Raw genomic sequence first — 22,261 nt, forward strand, 5'->3', positions numbered from 1 at the left:
CCCTCACACGAAGTCTGCCTCCCGCCCTCCGGGGCCCTTGGGACCTCACTCTGGCCTTTCCACTTTCTGGAAAAGGTCAGATTTGTCTTCAAGTGACCACCATGCAAACGGTCTGGATGAGTCACCCCAAACCGGAGTCATCTGCTGCGAACCGTTCTATTTTAATTCCTTTTCTTCGTGGAGGTGAGATCTGCCGTTTTCAAGTGAGTGGTGCTGTGGCAGTTAGTACTTTCACAGTGTCTGTGGCCATCGGGTCCATCAGGTTCCGGGATGTTTTCATCCCCCCTAAATAAGACTTCGCCCCCATCCTCAGTCACCTGCCCACCCCTCCCCACCCGCGGCAGCTGGAAATCGGCTCTCTGTCCAGGTGACAGCGCCTCGCCCTATTCTGAGTGCGTGTGGCCAAGCCCCGTCCTTCTGTGTGGATGGGCCACACGCCTTCACCCCCCAGCCTGACCTCCGTCACCCTGCTCTCCCAGGACCACGCACGAGCGAGCCCGCGCCAGCCTCCACGCTTGGCCCCGGCCCACACGTGGCCACCTCACACCCGGCCGTCGATCTCGTAGTGGTTCGTCCTGGAGGCATCGCCGGGCAGCCACGGCGGGGGTGATATCTGAGGACTGTGTGTATTTTACTAATTTTTTATTTATTTATTTATTTATTTATTTTAACGTTTATTTATTTTTGGGACAGAGAGAGACAGAGCATGAACGGGGGAGGGGCAGAGAGAGACGGAGACACAGAATCGGAAGCAGGCTCCAGGCTCCGAGCCATCAGCCCAGAGCCCGACGCGGGGCTCGAACTCACGGACCGCGAGATCGTGACCTGAGCTGAAGTCAGACACCCAACCGACTGAGCCACCCAGACGCCCCTATTTTACTAATTTTTAACAGCCCAGGTGTGGGGTGTCACAGGGTCCTGGGGAACCTGTACCGGCTCTGTCCAGGGACCCTGATTTCCCATCCAGGGAGGTTGGTCCACATCTGTTGTCCTTCCCTTTGATGGGCACCGTCCCCCCTCGTCCCCCGTCACTCCAGAAGCTGGCTGAGCCAGGTGCGAAGGGGCCGTCTGTGTCCCCTCACCGAATTCGTCCAGGGCCCCGCGTGCGGGTGACGCACAGCCACCGGCCAGTGGCACGGAGAGGTGCGCCCAAGGCTTCGTGGAGGTGGGCAGAGCCAGGGAGGCAGTGCCCCCGGCCGGCTCCAGGGCCCAAGCCCGGTCTCTGCGTCCCCTCCCCCGCCACCCCTCACTCCACTTGAAGCTGATGTTTCTGCCGGCATTCCAGGGAAAATCAAATCCTCCCGGGTAGAAACGGCATCTGTCCAAATGAGTTTTCTGAGTCTGCTTTGACACACTTTGGGAAGCTCCAGGACAGAAAATATGGTTTTGATTTCGTGGAGCAGGCGCAGACCCCCGAAACCTGGCCCACGTGGTCCGAGAGCTGGTCTCTCAGATTCTCCCCCAGACACGGCGCGGCCCAGAGAGAGCTGAGCGGGAGCGTGCTGGCAAGGGGCCTCTCTCCAGGGCCTGGAGCTCCTGTCGGAGGGCACTGCCCGCTCTGGTCCCGGCCTCGGAGAGAGTCAGCCCTCTGAACATGCACAGGCACTTGTCAAGGTCACGAGAAACTTGGGTGGGGTGGGGTGGGCACCCCGGCCAGTACAGCTCCCTTCTCTCAAACCCCACAGCCTGGCAGCAGGCTGGGCCTGGGACTGCCCGTGAGAGGGGGAGCTCCCTGGGTAAGAAGGCTTCCAGGGAGGAACAGGGATGGAGGTGAGGCCCTCATGAGCACCTGGGCTCGTTTCTTGTCTGGCCCGAGGTCAGAGGTGTGGGTCATGCCCACCCGCGGTTGGGGGTCCCAAGCCCACCGGCAGGGAGAGTCTGGCCGTGGTGAGAGGTCACCTGCCGGTGGGAGGCTCCTGCTGACCGTCCCAGGCTGGGCTCTCGGAAGCCTGGGGCAGCACACGTGGGGAGGCCCACCAGCCTCCCAGCTCTGGGGGTGTGGGGAAAAGGCCCTCCTGGAGGTCCCTGGACGTCTACTCAGCTCCCTGGACCCCACGTTGGCAGACGACAACTTGAGAGGCCTCACCAGTCTCTGAAGCCTTGTGACCCAGGAGACCCCGGCTCCCCAGCGGCAGAACAGGAGGGACCCCTGCCCAGGCCCGGGATCGGGGAGATACCACGTGCTCAGCTTGGGGAGTGAGGCCCCCCATCCCTCTGTTTGCTTGAAGCCCCTCGGCTGCTCACAGCCGCTGATGGGCAGCTCCATGCGCCTGGCAAGAGGCGCTGGGGTCAGCAGGAACAAGAACGAACCCGCTGCTGCTCTTGTGGGACTTGCGATGTGCAGGTGGGGCGACCGGGCCCCATGTGGTCCCACCTGTTGTGGTGATCGCCGACAGAGACCTGAGCTGCAGAGGAAATAATCCGATGGGTTCGTCGTTTGGGGCAGTCGAGGAAGGCTTCTCGAAGGAGGTGGCAAGTGAGCTGAGGATGAGAGGTGCTGGCCGGGGAGTGGCAGAGAAGCTGTGGACCCCCGGGCCCAAGGGGCAGGGTCTCCAGGCAATGGCTTGGGTGCGTGGCGGGCCCACGGGGCACACGTGTCCTTCATTTCACGGGCATCTTCCGGGGGCCGCCCCGCCTCAGAGCGGGCCACCAGCACTCATCACTCTAGCTTGCCTGCCTTTGGCTGCAAGGGACAGCGTTTTAATCCCTCTCCTCCGGCTCTTCTGGGACCAAGCCTCTCCTCACTCAAGCAGACCCCCTGGCCGCCCGCCCTGCACCTCCTTCCCTGTTGGCGCCCTTACCCTCGAGGGCCCCAGACAGGCAGCACACGAGTGCCTGTTTCTCAGGTGGGTAAACTGAGTCTGTGCCTTTCCTGATGCACCCAGCTGGGGGCAGCCAGCAGGGACCACGGAAGCTGCTTCTAGCTGGGGCCCTTCCATCCCTCTGACCCGGCGTCCAGGAGCGGCAGGATGCATCTTGCAAACCCGAGCTTCAGAAACTCGAAATCAAGGAGGATCTGGCTGGGGACTCTTGGGGGCTCCGTGGGCTGTTTTGTAACGACAGAGGGAGCGCCTCGCCCACACTCCGGATCTGCCGCGCCCGCTGCCGCCCACGGACCCTGCGGAATTAGCTCACAAATGGGAGGAACAGGTGACGGGCGCCTGCTCTGGGGACGTCAGCCCTCCCATCTCACACCCGAGGTGTGTGAAGCAGGAGGCGGGGGCGAGGGCCCCGAGACCCCATTGCAAATTAAGATGTACTTTGTCTCCTTTCCAAAGGCACCGAGCTGGCTGCGTCCCCGCTTTGCAAGAAAATGACTTCCCTGCCAGATGGGAGCAGGACGCCCACCTCCCCGCAGCTCCGGCGACAGAGCCCGCAGGATCCCACACGGCATGCATTCCTGAAGCGGTGAGAGCCCCCCTCAGCCTCGGCTGCCTGCAGCAGCGGGCCTGTGACATCCATTTCCCTGGGCGGGCAGGCGGGGCTGGGGCTGGGCCTGGGGCTGGGGAAGGAAATACTCCCGCCAGCGCTTCCTGCTCAGGTCGCCTGGCGTCCCTGCAGCTCCCGCGGGGCCAGGCGATCACGGTGGCAGGGGCTGGGCCAGTCGTGGTGTTCAGCAACTCCCCCCCCCCCCCCCGCCCCCTGCACCCTAAGGGGGCCTGCGGGCCCTTCCTGGCCTCGGGGCTGCCCTGGGCGTCCCAGTGTGCCCACTGCCCTCCCAGGGGGTCCAGCAGGAGTCCAGAGCCTCAGGTCCAGTCAACCTCAGGAACAGCCAAGAATGCTTCCTCTGTGGGCACGGCCAGTGTGCTCTTGCGGGCTGGCCACTGGCGGATGGGACCACTGGGGAGACAGAGCCCAGGAGGAAGTTCCCTTCCGATCGGCGGACACGGCAAGGGTCCCTTCTCCTTCCCAGAGAGAGCCAGACCCTGCGCCGTGCAGAGGGCGGACAGGTGTGGGGCGCCCCGGTTACTGCAGCAGAGCCCCCAGCCCATCTCGCCGCCCGGGCCCTTGCCCTGCCCTGTCCTCTTCCCAGGGCTCGGCCTGGGGTCTCAGCCAGCAGGGGCACTGTGGGGAAAGCACAGACCTGTCAGGCCGTGTCCCCTCATGTATTAAATAGGGCAAAGACTGGCGCCAGCCCAGCAAGCCTCCGAGCCCTTGCTGAGAGCACGGCGGCTGGGCAGGGGCCCGGCCGGAAGCCCTCCGTGCTCGGCTCGGCACGAGGTCAGCCCGTCCCCAGCCCCCTGCACACCTGTCTGCCCCCAGCCCAGATGCTGGGGTGCTCATGGCCTCCTGAGGAGTGGATGACTTTCCAGCTCCTGGAGGATCTGGGGGCAGCCGTGAGTGGGTCCGTCTCCCTGTCCCCCCCTCCCCCTCAGGGGACGACAAGTGCTCCCGGTGCCCCAATAATTAACAAAAGGCCATCGTCGCTGCCGTGCACCTGCTTCAGGACGTTTTCTTCCCATGTGCTGAATAGAGAGGAACATTCCAGAATGTGGAACTTGGGGCACCTGGACCTCGAGTCTGTGGACAGACATTCTAGGGACGTAGCTTTCCACGTGGCAGCTGCACATAACTCTGGACCGATTCGGGGAGAAATCTCCCAGAAGTGTTTTTCTCACTGCCCTGCCTTAAAAAACAAAATCAAAACCCAAACAAAACTTTACGACTTCCCATAAACGGAGTCTCGAAACGTCCTGTGTCTACGGGAGGCTCCACGTTGCCTCCACTCTCCTCACTGCTGAGTCGGATCCCGATGCGTGAAAGGTCATAGTTCGTCGATTTCACTTGGAGGGCAGTCTACAAGGAACATTCCAGTTCTGCCCATTTTGGATGAGCGTATACACGCCCAGGACCTGCGTGCCAGCCCGTTTGGAAACTGCCCTGAAGGGCGAGGCCCACGTCCTCTGCAGAGCTCCACACTCTCCCTCCCCCCTCTCAGCTTTGGCGACCCTAGCAGGTACCGCACCTTGTGCGGGAGAGTTTGACAAACACCTCAGCTGCTTCTTGGTACCTGAAGGTCACGTTCGTCAGCGTTAGCCACTGCCGCCTGACGGGGACGTCATAACCCCGAGCTTCCTGCCACGCGGCTGCTCTGCCCGCCTCTGTCTGTGTGGTTCTAGTTCTTTGAGAGGAGCGGCGCTGGACCCCATCTGAAGCACGCACACCGTGGCGGCACCTTCGTGCGCTCACGGGTTTGCTCATCCAGCAAACACTCACCGAGAGCCTGGCTGTGTCCAGGATGGCCCAGGTCATGGATGCAAGTTAGGTCCAGCCACGGCCCTGACTTGGGGGGCACGCTGCCCATGTGGGGATGGGGTTGCCCTCCACTCGCTCCCCACCCACACCACAGACAGGCGCGAACCGTGTGGAACGTTCCACACCCGTTTACCAGGTGACTACCATCCCGGCTCTCTGTGACTGCCAGGGCCAGAACTGGAAATGCCCGGGCAAATTTTGTGTCAGTTGGGCACACTGCTCGCCAAGCCCTGGGACCCAGAGCTGTGAGGGGCTGCACCTGGGTCCAAGCCCACCATCTCTGCCTGCCTGGCGCATGGCTCAGACCTGCCCTTGCGGCCCCTCGGTGCTGCCGCTCGCTCAGGACCAGAGAGAAAGGAACTGGCCCCAGGGGTCCAGATGGATCCTGGGGGCTGAATGAAGAGCGAAGGATGATGCTGTTTGCCAGGACCGACACTGGATGAGGGCCGAGGTCACAGGTCGCTGCTCAAGGACAAGCCTCTATGGGAACATCTCACGAGATGCAGCTTCCACAGGAAGCCTCCCTGGCAGCCCACAGAGCAGGCTGGGTCCCTGTATGGATTCCCAGTCTCTGCACTTGTCCTATGTGACCCTTTATTGCTCTCCGGGTCAGTCTCCCTCTCCTTTGAACCCTGTACCTGCTGTATGATGATCACTGGATGGATGAAAGGATGGATGGACAGATGGATGGATGGATGGATGGAAGGACAGATAGAGCTGGTTGTCATGGCTGGCAGGCCAACTCCCTGCGGAAGTGTGAGCCCTATCGGTTTAGCTCAACATCAATGTTGGGTGATGTGCTACATACACCCGTGTGCATCCGCTGTCTCCCTGAGCACCGTTTCTGGGGAGGTGGGCGTTCTTCTTCTCATTTTACAGATGGACCACGGAGGCCGGAGAGGCCAGTAACCTGCCCAAAGCTGAGCATCCCGGGAAGCCCAAGCTCCAGGCATCAGGCAGCGTGCGTCAGGGTAAACTTTGACTCTGCCTTGACCCTCTGTCCCTGTTGGGAAAAAGTGGGAGACTCGGGCTTCTAGAGCCAGAGTCACCCAGGCCCTCTGGCCACCTTCATCTCTCCCCCATTAGTGAATGAGTTCCTCAAAGGACTTGAGTGGCCTCAGGAAGTGGGTAGGAGGGGGGGGCTCCCCTCTTCAGGGGTGATGCCCATGGCATCCTGGTCCACCCAGGTTCACTCACAGGTTTGAGAGGGGACATCAGGCAGTGAGTTGCAAAGACAGTGACAGTGCTTCCCAGTGGTGAAGACAGACACTTGTCACCTGGAAACCAGTGTGGCCTCTGCTCCATGCAGCCTGACTTGGGGTGGAGCCCCCTCCACCCAGGGACGCCCAGCACTTGCCCTCTGCTGCCCGAGAGGCTGTCCTCTGGTCTCAGCGGCCCAGGGACAGCACTGGGACCCAGCCTGGCCACCCAACCCTATGTTCAAGTCCTAGAACAAGGGACTCATCTGTCAGTCGGGCCCCTCCAGAATGTCGTGCGGGCCAGAGGAAAGGATGCGGGCACAGCCCTGCTGAAGGCACTCCAGGTGTCACGGCCCCATCCTTTCACATCCCGCACGGGAAGGGTTGCTGACCGACTCAGCGACAAACGTTGCTTTTTCTCTGACGTTCTCATCACCCCTGGGGCGAGGGAGACCTCTCCCCACGTGTCTGGGATTTCTACCCCCCACCCCCATCCATCCCGCGAGGACCCTGAGACCACAACCGAAGGGGGTCAGACGAGCTGCAAAGCAGCAGGAAACCAGGGAGGGGGCTCCGGCCGGTTTTCGAATCCAGCCCCCACCCCGTGGGCCAGGCGTTGTGGGCAGCGGGAGCCCCGATGAACTCCTACTTCACCGTCGCTCCTCTCTTGCCCTCCACCTGCTGAGGAACCCAGTTTTTCGGGGGGGGGGGGGAGAGCCGGATCTGTGGGTGGTACTTTTCTCCTGGTGACGTCTGAATAACCATGACAGCAGCTAAGTGTGCCTGAGCCTGGCTCCGGGAAGAGCTTCTTCTGGGTCTCCCCCTCTTTCCTCTCCCATTCCTCACCTCCCCCCACCCCTGCCTTCTGCGTCTCTGGTCTCACAGTGTGGGGAGCACCCCCGCCCCCCGAGCCAGGAAGTAGGGAGCAGAACACCCATCCCCAAGTCCCCGCGCATCCAAATATTTACTGCTGTGTCTGCCCACAAAAATTAATACGGCAATTTTGTCGTAGGTTCCCACTGCCCGCTTCGCCTCTGGGGACTCGGGCCGGCCCGGCCAGCCCCGTGGGCCACAATGGCAGCGCCCACAATGCCCGCACAGGGGCCGGCTGGTCGCGCATACAAAGCACCCGGCCCGGCCATTATCATTCCGGAGCCGAAGTCCACCCCAGCCCGCACCTCATCGGTCATTCAGCAGCCCTTAATGACTTGTCAGTTCCTTGCCCTGCCATTTTCTGTCTAATTAATTCTTTTATTGTGCACCGGATAAAGAAAGACAAAGGCCTCCCCGGCAATAATGATTCATTAAAATGCAGCGCCTTCGCCCGCTGCTCTTGGCCGCTCACCAGCCCGGCTGCTCTGCCCGGCCCGCAGGCGCTACCGCTGCACTCCCACCGGGCCGCGCGCCCCTTAACCCTTTGCAGGGACCGGCGGGCCTGGCTACCGGCCGGGCGTGTGGTCCCACCTCGGCTTTGGCTTTGGGGTTGGGGGACCTGGTGAGCGGAGGGGGGGGGGGCTCCCGCAGCCGCCCAGGCTGTTCCCGCTCCTGTCCTGTCGGGGAGCCTCTCGGAAAAGCCTCGGGAAGTGTCCTGCACTTTCCCACGGCAGCCAGCCTCGGCGGGACTGAATTCTGGCCCCGGCCCCTCTGGGAAGGCTGGGGCTGGTGGAGCTGCTGGGGGGGGGGTGCACACGGGACCCCCCCCCCACAGGGCAGCCCAGCGTGGGTGGGGGAGGCAGGGGGTCTGCGCTCGGGGCAGCCAAGGCAACAGGTCACCGCGAGGGAAGGGGGAGAGGACCCCAGGGCTCCAGGGACAAGCCCGCCAGCAGGACGGGGCAGGGAGGGACCTGTCACGTGTCTGTGTGCTGGCCACGGCCATGCCAGCTTCATCCTCGGCCGTCACTGTCACATGGTCACGGGAGGAGGCACGTAGAGATCAGTGGCGAGTGGCAGAACCTCCAGCCACTGGGTCACAGCCAGGTCCTGAGCTCACGGAGCACCCCCAAACACCGCCGGGCAGCCAGAAGCCCCCAGGCCAGCAGGGAACGCAGGAGACCGGGAAACCCTCAGGGCCCCGATCCCCACTCTTCCTGGGACAGAAATGGGCTGGGGGTGGGCAGTGCTGAGCTCGCATCTCCAGGAGGACCCTCACCTGAAGGCAGATCCACGCCTCCCGTGTCTCCCCCTTTCGCTCCTTCCCTTCCCAACTTTTCTCCTCGGAAGGCTCCCGCGGCCCCCGGGGCGCCCCAGGGCCTCTACGGCCCCATCCTGGGAGGACTTGGTCTGCACATCTGCTCTCTCCAGGATGTAGGACCCCAAACGCAGGCACACTTTGGCCCAGAGGGAGACAGAGGAGCAGACACCGGGGTGGTTATACACTGCCCTCCCTTGGGAATGGGTCCTTACCGAGTCCTGGGGGGCAGCAGCTCTGACCCCCAGCCTTGGGGTGTGCACCTGGGGTCTCCCTAGGGGTGGGAGGAGGGGATCTTACAGCACTGGCTCATGGTCAGCCCCAGTTTCCATGAAGCCTGGTGGAATGTATCCCAGACGGGTGTCCACACAGGGTGCTAAAGACTTTAGCGTCCAGTGGCCTGGAAACAAATCGGTTCAGCCCTGCCGTGTGGCCCACGGCTCCTGCAGCCCTGGTCAGCCAGAGACGAGGTCCATAAAGGTCCTCTGTCCAGGGCTGACCTGGAGGCCCTGGGCCAGACATTGGAGGGGGAAAGATCGGGGTCCATGCACCAGGCCACGACCCTGAGTCTCACACCTGCCCTGGGGTGCTGTCCCCTAAATGCGAAGCAGGCAGGGTGGGTGTGGAAACTGCCCCCCCTCTCCCCTGGGCAGGCCTGAGGAGGGGGGCCCCGGGTCTCCCCCAGGCAGCGGCTCAGAGACACAGGCCTCCCCGGAGCTGACAGCCACGCCGGCCGTGAACTCACATCCAAACAGAAAGTCTGCTCCTGAAAGCCGATCCGTCGTCCCAGGAAGAGCAATTATACGCGGAACCAGGAGGGGCTTTCCCAATCTATCAGAGCAGGGTCTGGGTCATAAACGCCCTTTCCCCTTTGTCTCTGAATAGGGCATTCTGTTCAGCTGAGGTCAGAGGCAACGCACTCAGCTCTGGGGAAGGAAATGAAAAATGAGGAACTTTTCCCGCCAGCTCGTCCCCAGGATGGGCCGACGGAGCGCACTCAGTGGGAACTGGGCTCTGGACAAGCTTGGACTTGGGGCCCGGAGGGGTGAGGGCAGCCTTGTGAACAGTGTTGTCTGGGGGGAGCTGGCTGGAAAAACCCTCACGAGCCTGCGGACCAGGGCAGTCCCAGGGACCCCTCCCAGCTGCCCTGACCCCCGGGGGTGTCCGCCTCACCACCTCCTCACAAGGCCACTGGGGACCCAGATTTTGGGGAGCCGGGGCCCCGTGACCCCCAGAATGCTTGGCTGTGGGATCAGCCTCCAACGTCTGAGAGTGCTGTGGAGGGGAGGCCACCAGCCTGGCCCCCGGGGAGGGGTGGGGCGTCTGGAGAGGAGAGGACAGGTGGTGGCTGTCACCGTGAGCTCAGACGCAGGGAACCCCCAGGGAGGCTTGCCTGGGGCACAGGGGCCAAAAGGGCCCTTGCACCATCAGGTTGGTGGGAAGAGGGGCCGGGCCTCTGGGGAGTTAACACGCAGGAGCCCCTCCGAGTCCAAACAAACCTGGAGGGACCCCAGCCCTCGGGAACCCGGCAGGGCCCGAGTCAACCCCAGAGCGGCAACGGTGCGGCCTCACTCCCTCCATCAGGGAGCCGGCTGCAGGGGCTTTCCTTGGTTTGGGGTGTCCACGTGAGAGCCTGGAGGCCCATATGGACCTGGACGGCCCTTGGCTGGATGCAGGATGTGCTGGACTGGCTCCACAGGGGCATCCGTGAGCCTGGCTTGCAGCCCCCTCCCAGACCCCGCCTCGCCCCGGAGGCTTGGCACGCCCCAGACCTCACGAACCCTCGTAAATCCGGGCAGCTCTTCCCAAACACTACTCTTGGCAGGCCCCGGACGTGGCTCTCCAGCGCGGGGTGAGGGACGCGCCCTGGATCGCAGCCACGCGGGCGGCTGGCAGACGAGGGGACGGCAAGGGCGCCCCCCTACCCGGACCACCCCGTTAAACTCACAGAGGGAGTTGCTTCAAGTAGCTGGCTTCTCGCGAGAAGTGTGAGCTTCCTCTCGGGCCCGGAGATGCCCCAGAAGCACCTGCAGGGCCTGGAGGTGGGTGCCCCCAGCCCCACGCAGCCCCTGAACCAGCTGCTGGGAGGCCCGGCCAAGGGGTGAGGCTGCCCCCTTGCTTGCGGTTGCCCCCCACAACCATCCCTCCCTGCAGACACTCGGCCAACCAGACGGCCCTGCCTGGTTCTCGCAGGACAGCTTTCACCCAGCTCCCAGCTTGGCTCCGCGCCAGCGCCCGAAAAATGCCGCCAGCCACCCAGAAACCCGCTCTGGGATTCGCCTGGGAGGAAACCATGGCCCCGAATCTGGACCCGCTTTGCCTACTGAATAGGCCCCTGGGGAAAGAAGACACTGGCGGCATGGCCGGCTTCCTGGGGCCTCTGAGATCCGTTCAAATCCAGACACAGCCCCTGCAGGGGGCGTGGGGGGGGGGGGAGCCTGGCTGTGCCCCAGGGTTGAAGCGTTGTCTCTGCCTTCCATGGGGCTCCGGATGCCCACATCCTCTGAGGAGGGCTCAGGGTAGACTGCACTCCTGCCTCCGCCAAGGCCCTCGAACCAGACCCCGTTCTCTCGGAGCCCCCGTCCGCCAGGCTTACGGAAAAGCAACACACAAAACGCAGCCTGAGTAGATAAAAAGCTTTTTTTTTTTTTTTTTTTAATTTTATCAAATTGGTCTGTACAAAAGTTAGCGTTGCTTGGTCAGAAAGTAGCCGAACACAGCAGGTAAGTGACAGCGGAAGCCCAAACTCCACGCGGAACAATGGATTTTGCATAAAAATGAGTTTGCTGTAGTTCCCTGCCCCCACCCCCAGAAAGAGATATGCAAAACAAATTCTTTTTTTTTTTTTCTAGAAAAAGGTAGGAAAAAGTAGAAAAAGTAAAAAGAAGCAACTTCTCGGATGTCTTCAAATGTACAAAGTTTTAAAGGCACAAGTTTCCATGAAGTAGGCGATTACCGTTGGTCGGCACGCAGCGGAAGCAGGTACGCATCAATCGGGTATTATTCGTCTAAAGCTAAGACTCTAAACACTTAGTGGAGAAGGTTTTAGTTTCACAGCTTGTAGGTGGCGTCTGGGTCCTAAGAGCCGAGATTCATGTGCCTCTCCAGCCACCCCGTCCCCGGCTTGGCACCGTTGTGAGCAGGGGTGGAGCCCAGGGACACCCATGCCCTCTAAGCCTCGACCTCACACGGGTGCCACGGCACCCCCAACCCGGACACAGACACGACGAGGCAATCCCTTCTCCCCGCTCAGGGTCCCGGCCACCTCCCCGGGACCTGGAGCCCCAGGGCCCCCACCCCGCGCGTCCTCCTGGCCCTGGAGCTCAGCAACCCGGCCTCCGTTTTGTCTGAAATCCTACTTTCTGCACAAATTACTTAATTAAAGATAAAATAATACAGAACATAAATACGTTTCAACAGCTTCCAAAACAAATCGAACGTGTTTAAGCTTCAAAAACAAAACTTAAAAAATAAAATAAAATAAAACGAGGGAAGCGTTAGTCCCAGCCAAACCTGGCTGGGTAGAGCCTGCGTTGTGGGAGCCCCTCGGAGCTGACGGGCTGGTCCCGAGAGGTGCTCCCACAGACTCATTCTCGCCAGGCTGTGGATGCCGCTGGTCCCGTGGGCTCCCGGCGCGAGGCTGGCGGGGACCCCGGGAGACGGGCGGCCGGAGCCCCCGCGCCTCGTCCCTCCTTTTTGTTTTGTGCTGTGGCTGCCTCGGGTCCACTGAGATGCAAAACCAAGGGGCTGCTGTCTGCAGGGAAGAGGGCCCGACGGCCGTCCCCCGCGCAGTCACCAGTCACCGCCAAGAGCCAGCGACAAGGAAAAGAGAGCTTTGTTGGCCGAAGGGAACGGGGAGATCTGGAAGCAACGGGGTGTCGGGCTCCAAGTGTGGCTGCCCGCAGACGTCAGCAGGCCCTTGCCTGGAGCCGCCGTCTCCTTTCCCTCTGCCTCTGCACCCCTTCCGGAAGACCCGAGGCTCTGTCTTTGCTGAGATAAAGGTTCTCCCTCTCCGATGCCAGTCTCCCCCACGGGCCACGGCGCCCTCAGGGTCTGCTCAGGGTAGTATACACAGGCTGGTCCCAGTTGCCGGGCGGGCTGTGGGCGGGCGGCACGGAGAGGCCGCTGAGCAGGGGTGAGGCGTAGGGCCGACGGGAAGGGTGGAAGTAGGGGCACTGGTAGAGGCTGGACGGGCAGCCGGGGTACGGGCTGTAGTAGCTGGGGGCCTGCAGGTCGGCGTAGTCGCACTGCGAGCTGGCAAAGGAGCTGGCGGCCGCGGCCGGGGCCGCCGTGGTGACGCTGGCCTGGCCACTGTAGGAGCCGTAGTCGGCGCGGCCTGGGGAACCATGCGACTGGTCGCCGTAGTGGCTGGGGCTCAGCTGCTCCGTCTTGATGTGCGGCCGCGGGGGGCCCGTCTCGGTGGGCGACGCTGAGGCCGACGGGGCTCCCTTGTGGGCCCACACAGGGGACGCCCCGAGGCCGGCTGCCCCCGAGTGTGAGTAGGAGGCGCCCCCGTAGGAGCCGGCGGCGGGCTGGCCGGGCTCCGCGGGCAGGGCCGAGTGGCCGTTGAGGGGCAGGTACTGGTCGAACTCGTGCACGTCGAAGGTGTCCATGTTGCCAATGACCTCGCTGCTCAGCTCTGAGATGTCCACGTTGCTGAAGTCGATGTTCTGGCGCCCGCTGTCTGCCAGACGGCGGCCTTCCGGCTTCAGCTCCGGCTTGCCCCCGTGGTGCAGGTCCGTCTTGGGGGTGGTGGGCGGGGTGGGCGGCCCGTGGGTCTGCCCTGGGGACAGAGCACATTTCAGGCATGAATGCTCCTTCTGTGGGGGGCCGGCCGGCTGGCGACGCACACCCAGGAGGAAAACCAGCCCGCTGACTGCCGCAGGTAGAAATCAACGGCTTTTTGTTTCTGTACGTTTCCCAGAAATTCCAGCAGAGCCAGACCCAGACCTCACTGCTCGGCCGAGGAAATTCCGTTAAGCGCTGTTCTGCAGGAAGAGCTGGGCCACGGAGGCCCCCACGCCTACCCCAGAAGACCAAGATGGGGGAAAGGAGAGGAAGTGCCCGGCCCCTTGCACGTGACCACAAGGCCACGCACACAAAGCTCACTCTCCCCCAGGCTCACGGCGGTAGCCAGCTTCCCGGGGACTGCTCGGCTGGCCGGGGCTCCCCTCCAGCCCGTCTGATCTTGAGGCTGGGCTGCTGACCACCGCACAGGGGACACGAGTGAGTGCTGGGTCAGCACCCGCAGAAAGGCCAGGGGAAGCAGAAACGCCTCCAGGCGGAGCAGAAAACGCCCACGTCATGCGGCACCCGACCAGGGAAAAGTTGTGAGAACGTCAGGGCTCAGAGGGGGCTAAGCAAACCCCCGTGTGCACGGGGGACCTTGGGGAGACGCGGACACCAGCCCTGGGAGCGAGCCCCTGCTCCCCACCCCACTGCTCATCTCACAGCGGATGCCAGACCCCCCACTTCTCCTGCTGGGGCAGGCAAATGCTGTGGGGCCCCAGGCGCCCACCTGTGTGGTCGCCGTGGTGGTGCGCGTCACCGAGGCCCGCGTCCGCCTTGTACACGGCACCGCTGGGATGGGGGCCCAGCTCGGCTCCGGAGTCAGAGTCGCCCTGGCCTGCTTTCACGCTCTTCCTGCGGCGCGGCTGGTACTTGTAATCCGGATGGTCCTTCTTGTGCTGGACCCGTAGCCGCTCTGCCTCCTCCACAAAGGGGCGCTTCTCACTTTCGCTCAGCAAGCTGCAGCACCAAGGGCAGAGGTGGCACGGTGAGGGCACCCACGCCGGCCCCCCCCCCGACGCCCACAGGGAGGCCTGTGTGTGCCCCCGCACCTCAGCAGGCACCAGGCAGGCGCCCCCCTTTCTGAGGACGGGGGCTCGGGCCAGTGAGGACTTCTGCTGAGGGTCAAAGGAACGTGCTGGAACGAAACCCAAAGCTTTCCATCTCCATCATCTTCTTACTTCCCTCTGCCCCCAGACTGTGTAAGTCCCCTCCCTTTGGGGCTTTCTAAGGCAGGCGGGGGAGGAGGCAGAACCCAGCTGAGAACACACAGTGGATCAAACGAGCGGGGAGGGACTCCGTGGGCATCTGGGCTTCCCAGACCTCCGGGAACACTGGCTAAACCGGTGGTCCTCGCTGGGGCTCACAACACACGCCAGGGCCCTCAAACCCTTCCAGGAGCTCACCTCCAACTGCCTGTGGGACAGGGCACAGAGGACATCCGTGCAAACTCCCAGGGCCCACTCACGAGGAGAGGGGCAGGAGACGGAAACCGGCGCCCGGAACCCAAAGCCATCCATGTAAACCCAAGGAGACCCCCCCCCCTTGGTGGGGACGGGCTGCTCTGAGCAGCAAGCAGCCCTGCTGTGGCCCTACTTTCTGCACAAGCGTCCGGTTCCACCATGCCCAAGTGAGCACAAAGCATGCTTGTGCCCGACCACTCTTGCATCCCCAGGCTTTCCTTGCCGAGGGGCGCAGCGCGGGCAGACGATGGAGCAGCTGTCGGGAAGGTGCCGGCGGGGCAGACGTGCACCCCCTCCGTCTGCCTTGACTTCTTGCACATGGTGGTCAGAGTGGAGGGGAGCCCTTTAGAAAGAGGGGCGCCTCCAGCCAGCACCACCTCGCCTGATACCGTGTCCCGCTTCTGGACAGAAGCCACCTTTCCTCAGGGAGGCACAGGCCTCGGGCTTGGGGGCCAATCCCAGGTGGGGTCCCCCTCTCGCAGGCTGTTGGCGGGAGGGAGTGCGCTAGGGCTTGCGTGCTCGCCCTGCAGCCCTCTGTGGCCCCGACCACCTGCGTACCCCGGGGGGGGGGGGGGGCAGTCAACGCGGCCGAAGGGCGGTTGTCCGCTGGAACTCGCCCTGGGAACAGCCACTGGGAGCAGAGCCGAGGCCGGGCGCGGGGCCACCTCCAGAGCCCCTGCGAACCCCAGGACCCCCTCCGGCCCGCCCGCGCGGCTGGGGCTCCCGTCCCCGCCCCCGGGGCCTGGGGACCGCGCACTCACCGCCACAGTTTGCCCAGCGTCTTGCTGAGCTCCGCGTTGTGCAGGTGCGGGTACTGATCGGCCAGCTTGCGGCGCGCCGCCTGCGCCCACACCATGAATGCGTTCATGGGCCGCTTCACGTGAGGCTTGGCCTTCAGCGCGCCGCCGCCACCGCCGCGCACCGGCATGGGCACCAGGCTCCAGTCGTAGCCCTTGAGCACCTGCGACACGGCGTCGCGGATGCAGGCCGGGAAGCGTTCGTCCGCCGCCTCGGCCGCGTCGCCCCGGCCGCCGCCCCCCGCGCCCACCGCGCGGCCCAGGCCCTCGGAACCGGCAGGCGACGGCGGCGCATCGGAGTCCGAGTCCTCCACGTGCGACATGGAGCTGGCGGTGCCGGACGGGCTGCAGGGCGGCTGGGCACGGGCCTCGCTCATGTCCAGCATCGGGGCCGCGCGCGGAGGGGCGCGCACCGGGACCCGCGGGGCCGCTGCTCTGACTGCGCTGCGGCCGCTCTGGGACCCGAGGTCGCCGCGCGGTGGCCCGACCTGCGTGCCCCCTCCGCCGCCGCCGCCGCCACAGCCCGACCCCTGCCCCTCCGCTGCCGCCGCCGCCGCCGAAGCTCCGTCCCGGCGGAGGACCCGCAACAAGTTTCTTTAAGTGGCGGCCGCGAGGCTCCGCCCCCTGCCCGGGTCCCCATTGGCCCGCGCGCGCCCCGCTGCCCCCGGGGGGCGGAGCCCGGCTGCCCGCCCCTCCCCCACACGAAGAAAGTGCCGCGGTTCCCTCTGCGCCCCCGCGCGCCCCTCCCGGCACCGCCCCGCGCCGCGGGCCCCCTTTCCAGCAGGGGCGGGGAGGGAAAGGGGTCTGGGACCCGGAACGGCGGGGCGCTCCGGGTGCCTCTGCCGGGCGCGCGGCGGCTCCTGCGCGTCCCGCCCTCGGCCCCCTCGCCCAGCCCGAGAAAGCCCGCTCCGCGGGGAGGCGGGTCCGCCAGCGCCTCGCCACAGCCGGTCCTGAGCCCCGACGTCTCGCCCGCAAACCCGAGGCGCCGGGGTCAACTGCCGCCAGCCCGCGGCCCCGGGCAGGGTTGGCTCGGCCGCGTAGCTTCAAAGCCCGGGCTTCCCGCCCGCAGGGCCGGCGCGCCGGACAGGATCCTCCAGCGCGCCCTGAGTTTGCGCGCCGCGCACGTCCAGGTAAAGCGCGCCTGAAGGCCGCGCCCCGAAGCTGGGTGATCCCTGGTCCCCCGCCCTGTCCGGGTGTGAGCGGAGAAGGCGCGGGCGGGGGCGCGGCCCCAGGAACCAGGCAGCGGAGGGGGGGGGCGGGAGCGATGGGCAGGGACTGGGCTGACCCTAGCTGTGAGTCCCTGGGGCCGCCCGGCGGATGGCGTGGCCGGACGCGGGGGCCTCGGGCCTTCCGGGCGTGACCCGGAGCGGGGGGGGGGGGGGGGGGGCAGCGCCGAGGCAGTCGGGCGGGCGGCCCTGGGTGGTCTGGAGAAGTGAGGGCCGCCTCGGGCGCCTGCAGTGGAGGAGATGGGAGCGCCAGCCAGGAGGGAAGGGGGTGGGCTGTGCCGCCCGGCTTGGGGCGGCGGGGTCGGAGAGGGGACATTTCTCCGGACGCTAGCGCCGGGCCGCGGCTCCGAGTCCCCGCCCGAGGCCGCCCCCGCGAGTTGGCCTTGGGCCTGCCAGTCCCCGAGGGCGGCTCAGATTCTTTCGCCAAACCCACCGGGAGACGATGGACCGGCCGCCCAGAGCTTCGCCACAGGCCCTCGGGTGGCCGAGTGGGAACACGTGCGGCTGCGAGCTTGTGGCCCGCGCGCCCTCAGTGACCCTAGGCAAGGGAGCCGGGTCCCCCAGGCGCGCGCCCCTCTTCGGAGTTGTGGATGCCTGGGCCAGTGGCGTCCGCAGCGGAGGAATAAGGCCGGCTCTCCGTCTCTCCCGCAGCAGAAGGCGCTGGTCTGTTACCCGAAAACTCCGAGTCGAAAGTTAGTGCTTGGGTCAGGCTGAAGCATCTCTCTTGTGCACCTTTTCCAACTCAGGGGCCGCCATCGCGCCTCTGACCGCGTCCCTTTTCATCCCCCCCCCCCCCCGACACCCTCCCCCCCAGCCCCTGCCCCCCTGGGTTGCAGATTCTTCAGAGAAGAAGAGGTTTCATACTTGGGCCTTGGAGCCCTGTCCATCTCAGCTGCCCATCTAGGGACGTAGGTTTTGCCTCACCGGCCCTGGGGCTGCCCAGGGACCCCGCAGCCCTGCATCTAAAACATGCAGGTGCCTGTGTGGGGCACCTTAGGGCCTAAGAGGGAGGGGGGTGCCTGCCTGCCCAGATTTTTTGCCACTTGCAGGTGACCCCAAGGCGCTGCTTTTTTTTTTTTCTCAGTGGGCTTTGCTGCCCAGGGAACCTGATCTCCTGCCTTACGGGAAAGTGCCACTGGGGGTGTTGCATCTAAGGTGAACAGCCCTGGGGGCGGGGGGGCACCTGATGGCAGAGGCAGAGCCTCTGGGAGTGGCCTGTCCTCTTGCCTCCTGTCCTGTGTCTGGTCTCCTTTTGCTCTGTCACCTTCCAGGGAACACCCTTACCTGCTGGCCTGTGCTGGCTTCCCCTCAGAGGTCCTGCCCTCCACTTGGGGTCCCCACTGTGCAGCTGGAGGACTCAGGGAGGGCCCAAGGGGAGGTTTCCTGGGGGTACCCGCCGAACTTGAACTTACTGCCCCCTGCCAGTGCAAGCAGGAGTTTCATGGAGTGTCGAGGCTGGCGGACCTGGCCCAGACTCTCCTTCTCTCCCCCCTCCACGCTCCCCCCACCCCATCCCTCCTTGCACCCAGTGTGACATTGGGCACCATGTCTGGGTTTTCATGAAGAGCCCTGCTTTTCCAAGGACGATGAAACCCGGGGCTGCACTGGGGACACCAGGTAAGGTAGCCTCTCCCTGCTTCCTGCCGGCCCACAGAGAGTCACGGACAGGTGGCCACTGGGATCCTCGGAGGGTAGAGGCCGGGCTGGGGGAGTGCCAAACCCAGGTCACACATTGGTGCGGGGTGTGTGGTCCTAGGACCCACCCTCACGTCCCCTGGGCCGCACTGAGCACCCTGGGGGTTGGGAGGGGTGCCGGTGAGCGCCTGTCATTTACGTGCAGCCCACAGCTCCCGCACAATGGTTGGGGAGGCGCCTATCCTGCAGGCCTTGACCCCCGGCTGGCCGAGAGCATACGTGTGCACTTCCCCACAAGGCGGCACCCAGGTGCCAGCTTGTCAGCCCAGGGCCGGCCGCACACACATGGGGTGGCTTCCAGGAGTGCCCCACAGCCTCCTGGCCTTCTGGAAGGCCTGTAATACTTGCCGGTGTGCTTTCCAGACTCATCCTTCGTTAGTGCTGCCCTCAGTTCATGTCCTCAGCTGGTAGGCAGGCCCCGGGTGGGTCCCAGGGTGTGGCTGTGGTTGGTTCCTGTCTTCACCAGGATTGATGAAGCACCTGCTTTGTGCCAGGGGATTTTGTGGGCAAACACCATGGAGCTGAGACACTCACCATGCTGGGGGGTGGGGGGTCCCGGAAGGCACCTTTGAGGAGGTGACGTTAAGCTGAGACCTGAAGGTTCCAACTGCTTGAAGAGGAAAGGCCACTCCCTCATGGGGGGGGGGGTAGTGGGGGACAACATGTACAAAGGCCCTGAGACCCTAGAGCACAGGATGGCTGATGTACGTGAAGATTCTAGACCTAGGCCCCTGGCAGAGGCTCCAAGGGCACCTGGGAAGAAGGAAGTGTAGGCTGATGTGCACCCTGAAAGCCTACAAGACCTGGCCAGTCTGGGCCTGGAGGGCCCCAGGGACACCTCTTCCAGGCAAAGGGCCCCCAACTTTCCCAGCCCTTGGCTTCTAGGGGTGCATAGGAAGTCTGTGTGTGTGTGTGCACCTGCGTGTGTGCACGCGTGTGTGTGCATGTGTGGCGCTGGAGAGGCTGAATGGGAAGGAAGGGCTGCTGAGGAGGCCACCACGGAGGACGGTACTCCGCTCTCGTTCCTTGCGTTACCCTCTGCCTACCCTCAGCCTGGCCCGCATCTTGGACAGCCAGGGAGGCCACGTCCACAGTTTGTGCAGACTTTCAGAGAAAGGCACCGGGCGCGGGCCACATGGGCCCGTGAGCCCCAGGGACGGCATGTCCCCTGTGTGTCTGCAGCCATGACCTGGGCCTCTCAGCGAGCCAGCCTGAAGCAGTTGGCATCACATCCTGGGAACCCCAGCTCGGTCTCAGAGATTAATTGGTGCTTTTAATTACTGGCTGGTCTGCAGAAACCAAACATCCAGGACAAAGATGAGCGATCAGCTCTGAGCAGTGGCTCCGCAAAGACAGCCCCGTCCTGCCCTGCTGGGTCTCGGATCGAGAGGCGAGGGGGCTCACAGGGGCGCCAGGAGTCCAGTGGCCCCCAGTAACAGACTCCCAGGGCTCCGGGCCAAGCTTTTTGTTGAAACACCCCTCCCGACGTAGTTTGCCAGCTGGCGTGGACCTTCTGGTTTGGGTCAAAGCCCTTCCTCGGTTGGGCTGATGTCCACTTGGAAGCTGGCTGTGTCTGCCCCTCGCCTTCTGTGTGTGCAGAGGCCGCCGGGAGATCGTGCCCAGATTCCCCCCTCCCCTGCCTGCAGGACCAGGGTGTTCTGGGCCAGCCCGTGGGGGGTGCTGGTCAGGACACCTCCCGACCGCCAGGTTGGGGTGAATGTGCTCCAGGCTGCACCTTGTCACCGGCTCTGAGGCCGATCAGGAAAGCCACCCTGCCCAGGGGTGGCCGGAGACGGGACGGGACAGGGCAGTGAGACCCCCTCCTGTGGCGGTTCTTTGAGAAGATCGGGGGAGAGGGCAATGCTTAGCCCGGAGGGCTGAGACCGGCGCACGCTGTCTGCCCAGTGACATGTGCTGTGCAGATGTGTCGGGAACAGCTGTGGGCTCTGCTCTGGCTTCCACTCACCCCCTGCTGGACGCGACCCCCCGGCCTCCGGCTGTGCCCATCCATCTCTCCTCTCCCCGTCCTGGGCCTGGCTCCTGACTCCACCAGCGACGTTCAGGTCTCAGTGTGTATCTTTGATGGCAAGCAGAGACTGCTTCCGCAGCCCAAACCGTCCTCAGGCAGGGTCCTGGGGCCTGCATGCAGAGCCCTCCTTGGGTAGAGGCGAGTGCCAGGCGTCTGGCCAGAGCTGGCCAGGCACCAGCATACCACCTGCGGGGAAACTGAGTCCGCTGAGGTGTTAGAGGCTTGGGGTCTGCCTGGGCCTTCCTCTGGACGTTTCCATCCCGTAAGCCTCATCTGTGCAGACGGGCATTGTGTGATACCAGGCTCCTAGATCCCCGGACCCCAGACCCCACCCTCCTCCTGGACCCTCATTCCCCTGGGCCCCAAACCTTACCCTCATTCTGGACCATGGGCCCCCTGGCTCCTATGGGCTCTTGCCCCTGGACCTCAGTCCCCAGGCCCCCTGCCCTTCCCCACCACCTGGGCCCCAGCCCCAACCCCCGTGCACCAAGCCCCTCTGGGTTCTGGTCCCTGGGCTCCTCTGAGAGGCAGTGGGGCCAGGAGAGGGCTTCTCAACCCCCATGCAGGAGGGGAGCCAGGATGTTGAAGGTGACTCCAGAAAACCAGCTTTCGAGCCCAAATAGGCTGTCGGGAGCTATGCTTGTCCTTCCGAACTTAACTTTCAGATTTAATGAGGCTTCTGGTTCAAGATGTCGAAGCCGGGACCCCTCGGAAGCAGAGCCCTGTGTCCATTATGACCGGAAAAGGCCAATGCTAGCTTGAAAGGAAAATATCAGAGAGAAAAATCCTCTTTCGGAGCGAGGGGCCCCGGATGGCTCTGCCACCGCGGAAGGTTCCAGAGACGCAGCGGTGCCAGAGGCAAATTAAAACACACCCTGTCAAAAGAGTTCCGCTGTGTCCCAAGTATTTATTTTTCTGAACTTGGCGAAGGAGGGTTGAATTAAGACACTCTGGGGCGGGAGCCTTGAGCAAAGTGGGAGAGCTGGTGGCTGTTTGGAGCCCACCAGGGAGACTCAGAGCAGGACTGGCAGAGGTCTGCCCCCTGAAGCTCGAGGTTAGGGGCAGTTTGTGGAGCTGCTCTGCCTCAGTCCCTCGGGGCCTGGCACTCTGGCTGGCACAGACCCGGCCCGCTTCCTTGGCTGCAAACCCGCGAGGACCCCTGCTGGCCAAGCGTTCTAGCAAAGCGTGAAAGCTGGCCGCCCGCCCCGGCCTCCTGTCCTCAGGGTGTGGAAGGGGGTAGGAGGGAGCTGCGGGGATCTCCCTGAGAAGGCACTGGAGTTCTGGAAAGGAGAGCGTTCTAGGTCACGGGACCTGACGACGTCCCCTGTGGCCCTTTGACTTCGGGTGAGTTCCGGGGTTGCTCTGGGCAGCAGAGGGGTCCGGAATGCCTGTGTGTTCTGCGGGGTCAGCGTGGCCCCTGCATGAGCTGAGGTGCACGGGTGCTGGGGCTTGTGGTAGCCAACGCCTCGTGTTTATTGTTTCTCCGTTTGTGACCCCTCATCACTCCACGCTAGCAACTTCCAGAGCCCGTCCCCACCGCTGGGCCTACCTCCCCTCTTCAGGGAGAACGCCACCCATCCTGTTCAGAAATGAAGTGTCTGCTTTAATCACTGGCTGAGA

At 64.0% G+C, this 22,261-nt stretch overlaps 2 protein-coding genes and 3 long non-coding RNA genes across 5 annotated transcripts in view; 4 read left to right on the plus strand and 1 right to left on the minus strand.

The window, feature by feature from the left end:
* The window catches only part of LOC147573235 (putative serine protease 29), a 280,540-nt gene that overhangs the window by 220,733 nt on the left and 37,546 nt on the right, over nucleotides 1-22,261 (plus strand). The window lies entirely within an intron of this gene.
* LOC147573242 (uncharacterized) lies at nucleotides 2,940-4,846 on the plus strand. The gene is made up of 3 exons (XR_015245332.1): nucleotides 2,940-3,200; nucleotides 3,279-3,408; nucleotides 4,377-4,846. It is a non-coding gene; the product is annotated as an uncharacterized LOC147573242 (long non-coding RNA).
* On the plus strand, nucleotides 4,858-7,739 carry LOC147573243 (uncharacterized). The gene is made up of 3 exons (XR_015245334.1): nucleotides 4,858-5,864; nucleotides 6,136-6,227; nucleotides 7,468-7,739. It is a non-coding gene; the product is annotated as an uncharacterized LOC147573243 (long non-coding RNA).
* On the minus strand, nucleotides 11,617-16,234 carry SOX8 (SRY-box transcription factor 8). The gene is made up of 3 exons (XM_086691676.1): nucleotides 15,656-16,234; nucleotides 14,162-14,391; nucleotides 11,617-13,426 (listed from the first exon to the last, which is right to left on the minus strand). The coding sequence occupies exons 1-3, from the start codon at nucleotides 16,075-16,077 to the stop codon at nucleotides 12,690-12,692; spliced, it is 1,389 nt and encodes a 462-aa protein (XP_086547802.1). The 5' UTR covers nucleotides 16,078-16,234; the 3' UTR covers nucleotides 11,617-12,689.
* LOC147573244 (uncharacterized) lies at nucleotides 17,094-21,527 on the plus strand. The gene is made up of 3 exons (XR_015245335.1): nucleotides 17,094-17,892; nucleotides 18,002-18,072; nucleotides 18,447-21,527. It is a non-coding gene; the product is annotated as an uncharacterized LOC147573244 (long non-coding RNA).

This window comes from Puma concolor, chromosome E3, assembly GCF_028749965.1.
Source record: "Puma concolor isolate L17-30 chromosome E3, mPumCon1.1.hap2, whole genome shotgun sequence".
Lineage (NCBI taxonomy): Eukaryota > Metazoa > Chordata > Mammalia > Carnivora > Felidae > Puma > Puma concolor.

Bases quoted from the DNA above. Each gene is read 5' to 3' on its own strand.
- SOX8 (XM_086691676.1), bottom strand. From the start codon at position 16,077: ATGCTGGACATGAGCGAGGCCCGTGCCCAGCCGCCCTGCAGCCCGTCC. The intron at 14,392-15,655 runs GTGAGTGCGCGG...TTGGTGCTGCAG, and splicing joins ACGCTGGGCAAACTGTGGCG to CTTGCTGAGCGAAAGTGAGA. The intron at 13,427-14,161 runs GTGGGCGCCTGG...CTCTGTCCCCAG, and splicing joins CCACCACGGCGACCACACAG to GGCAGACCCACGGGCCGCCC.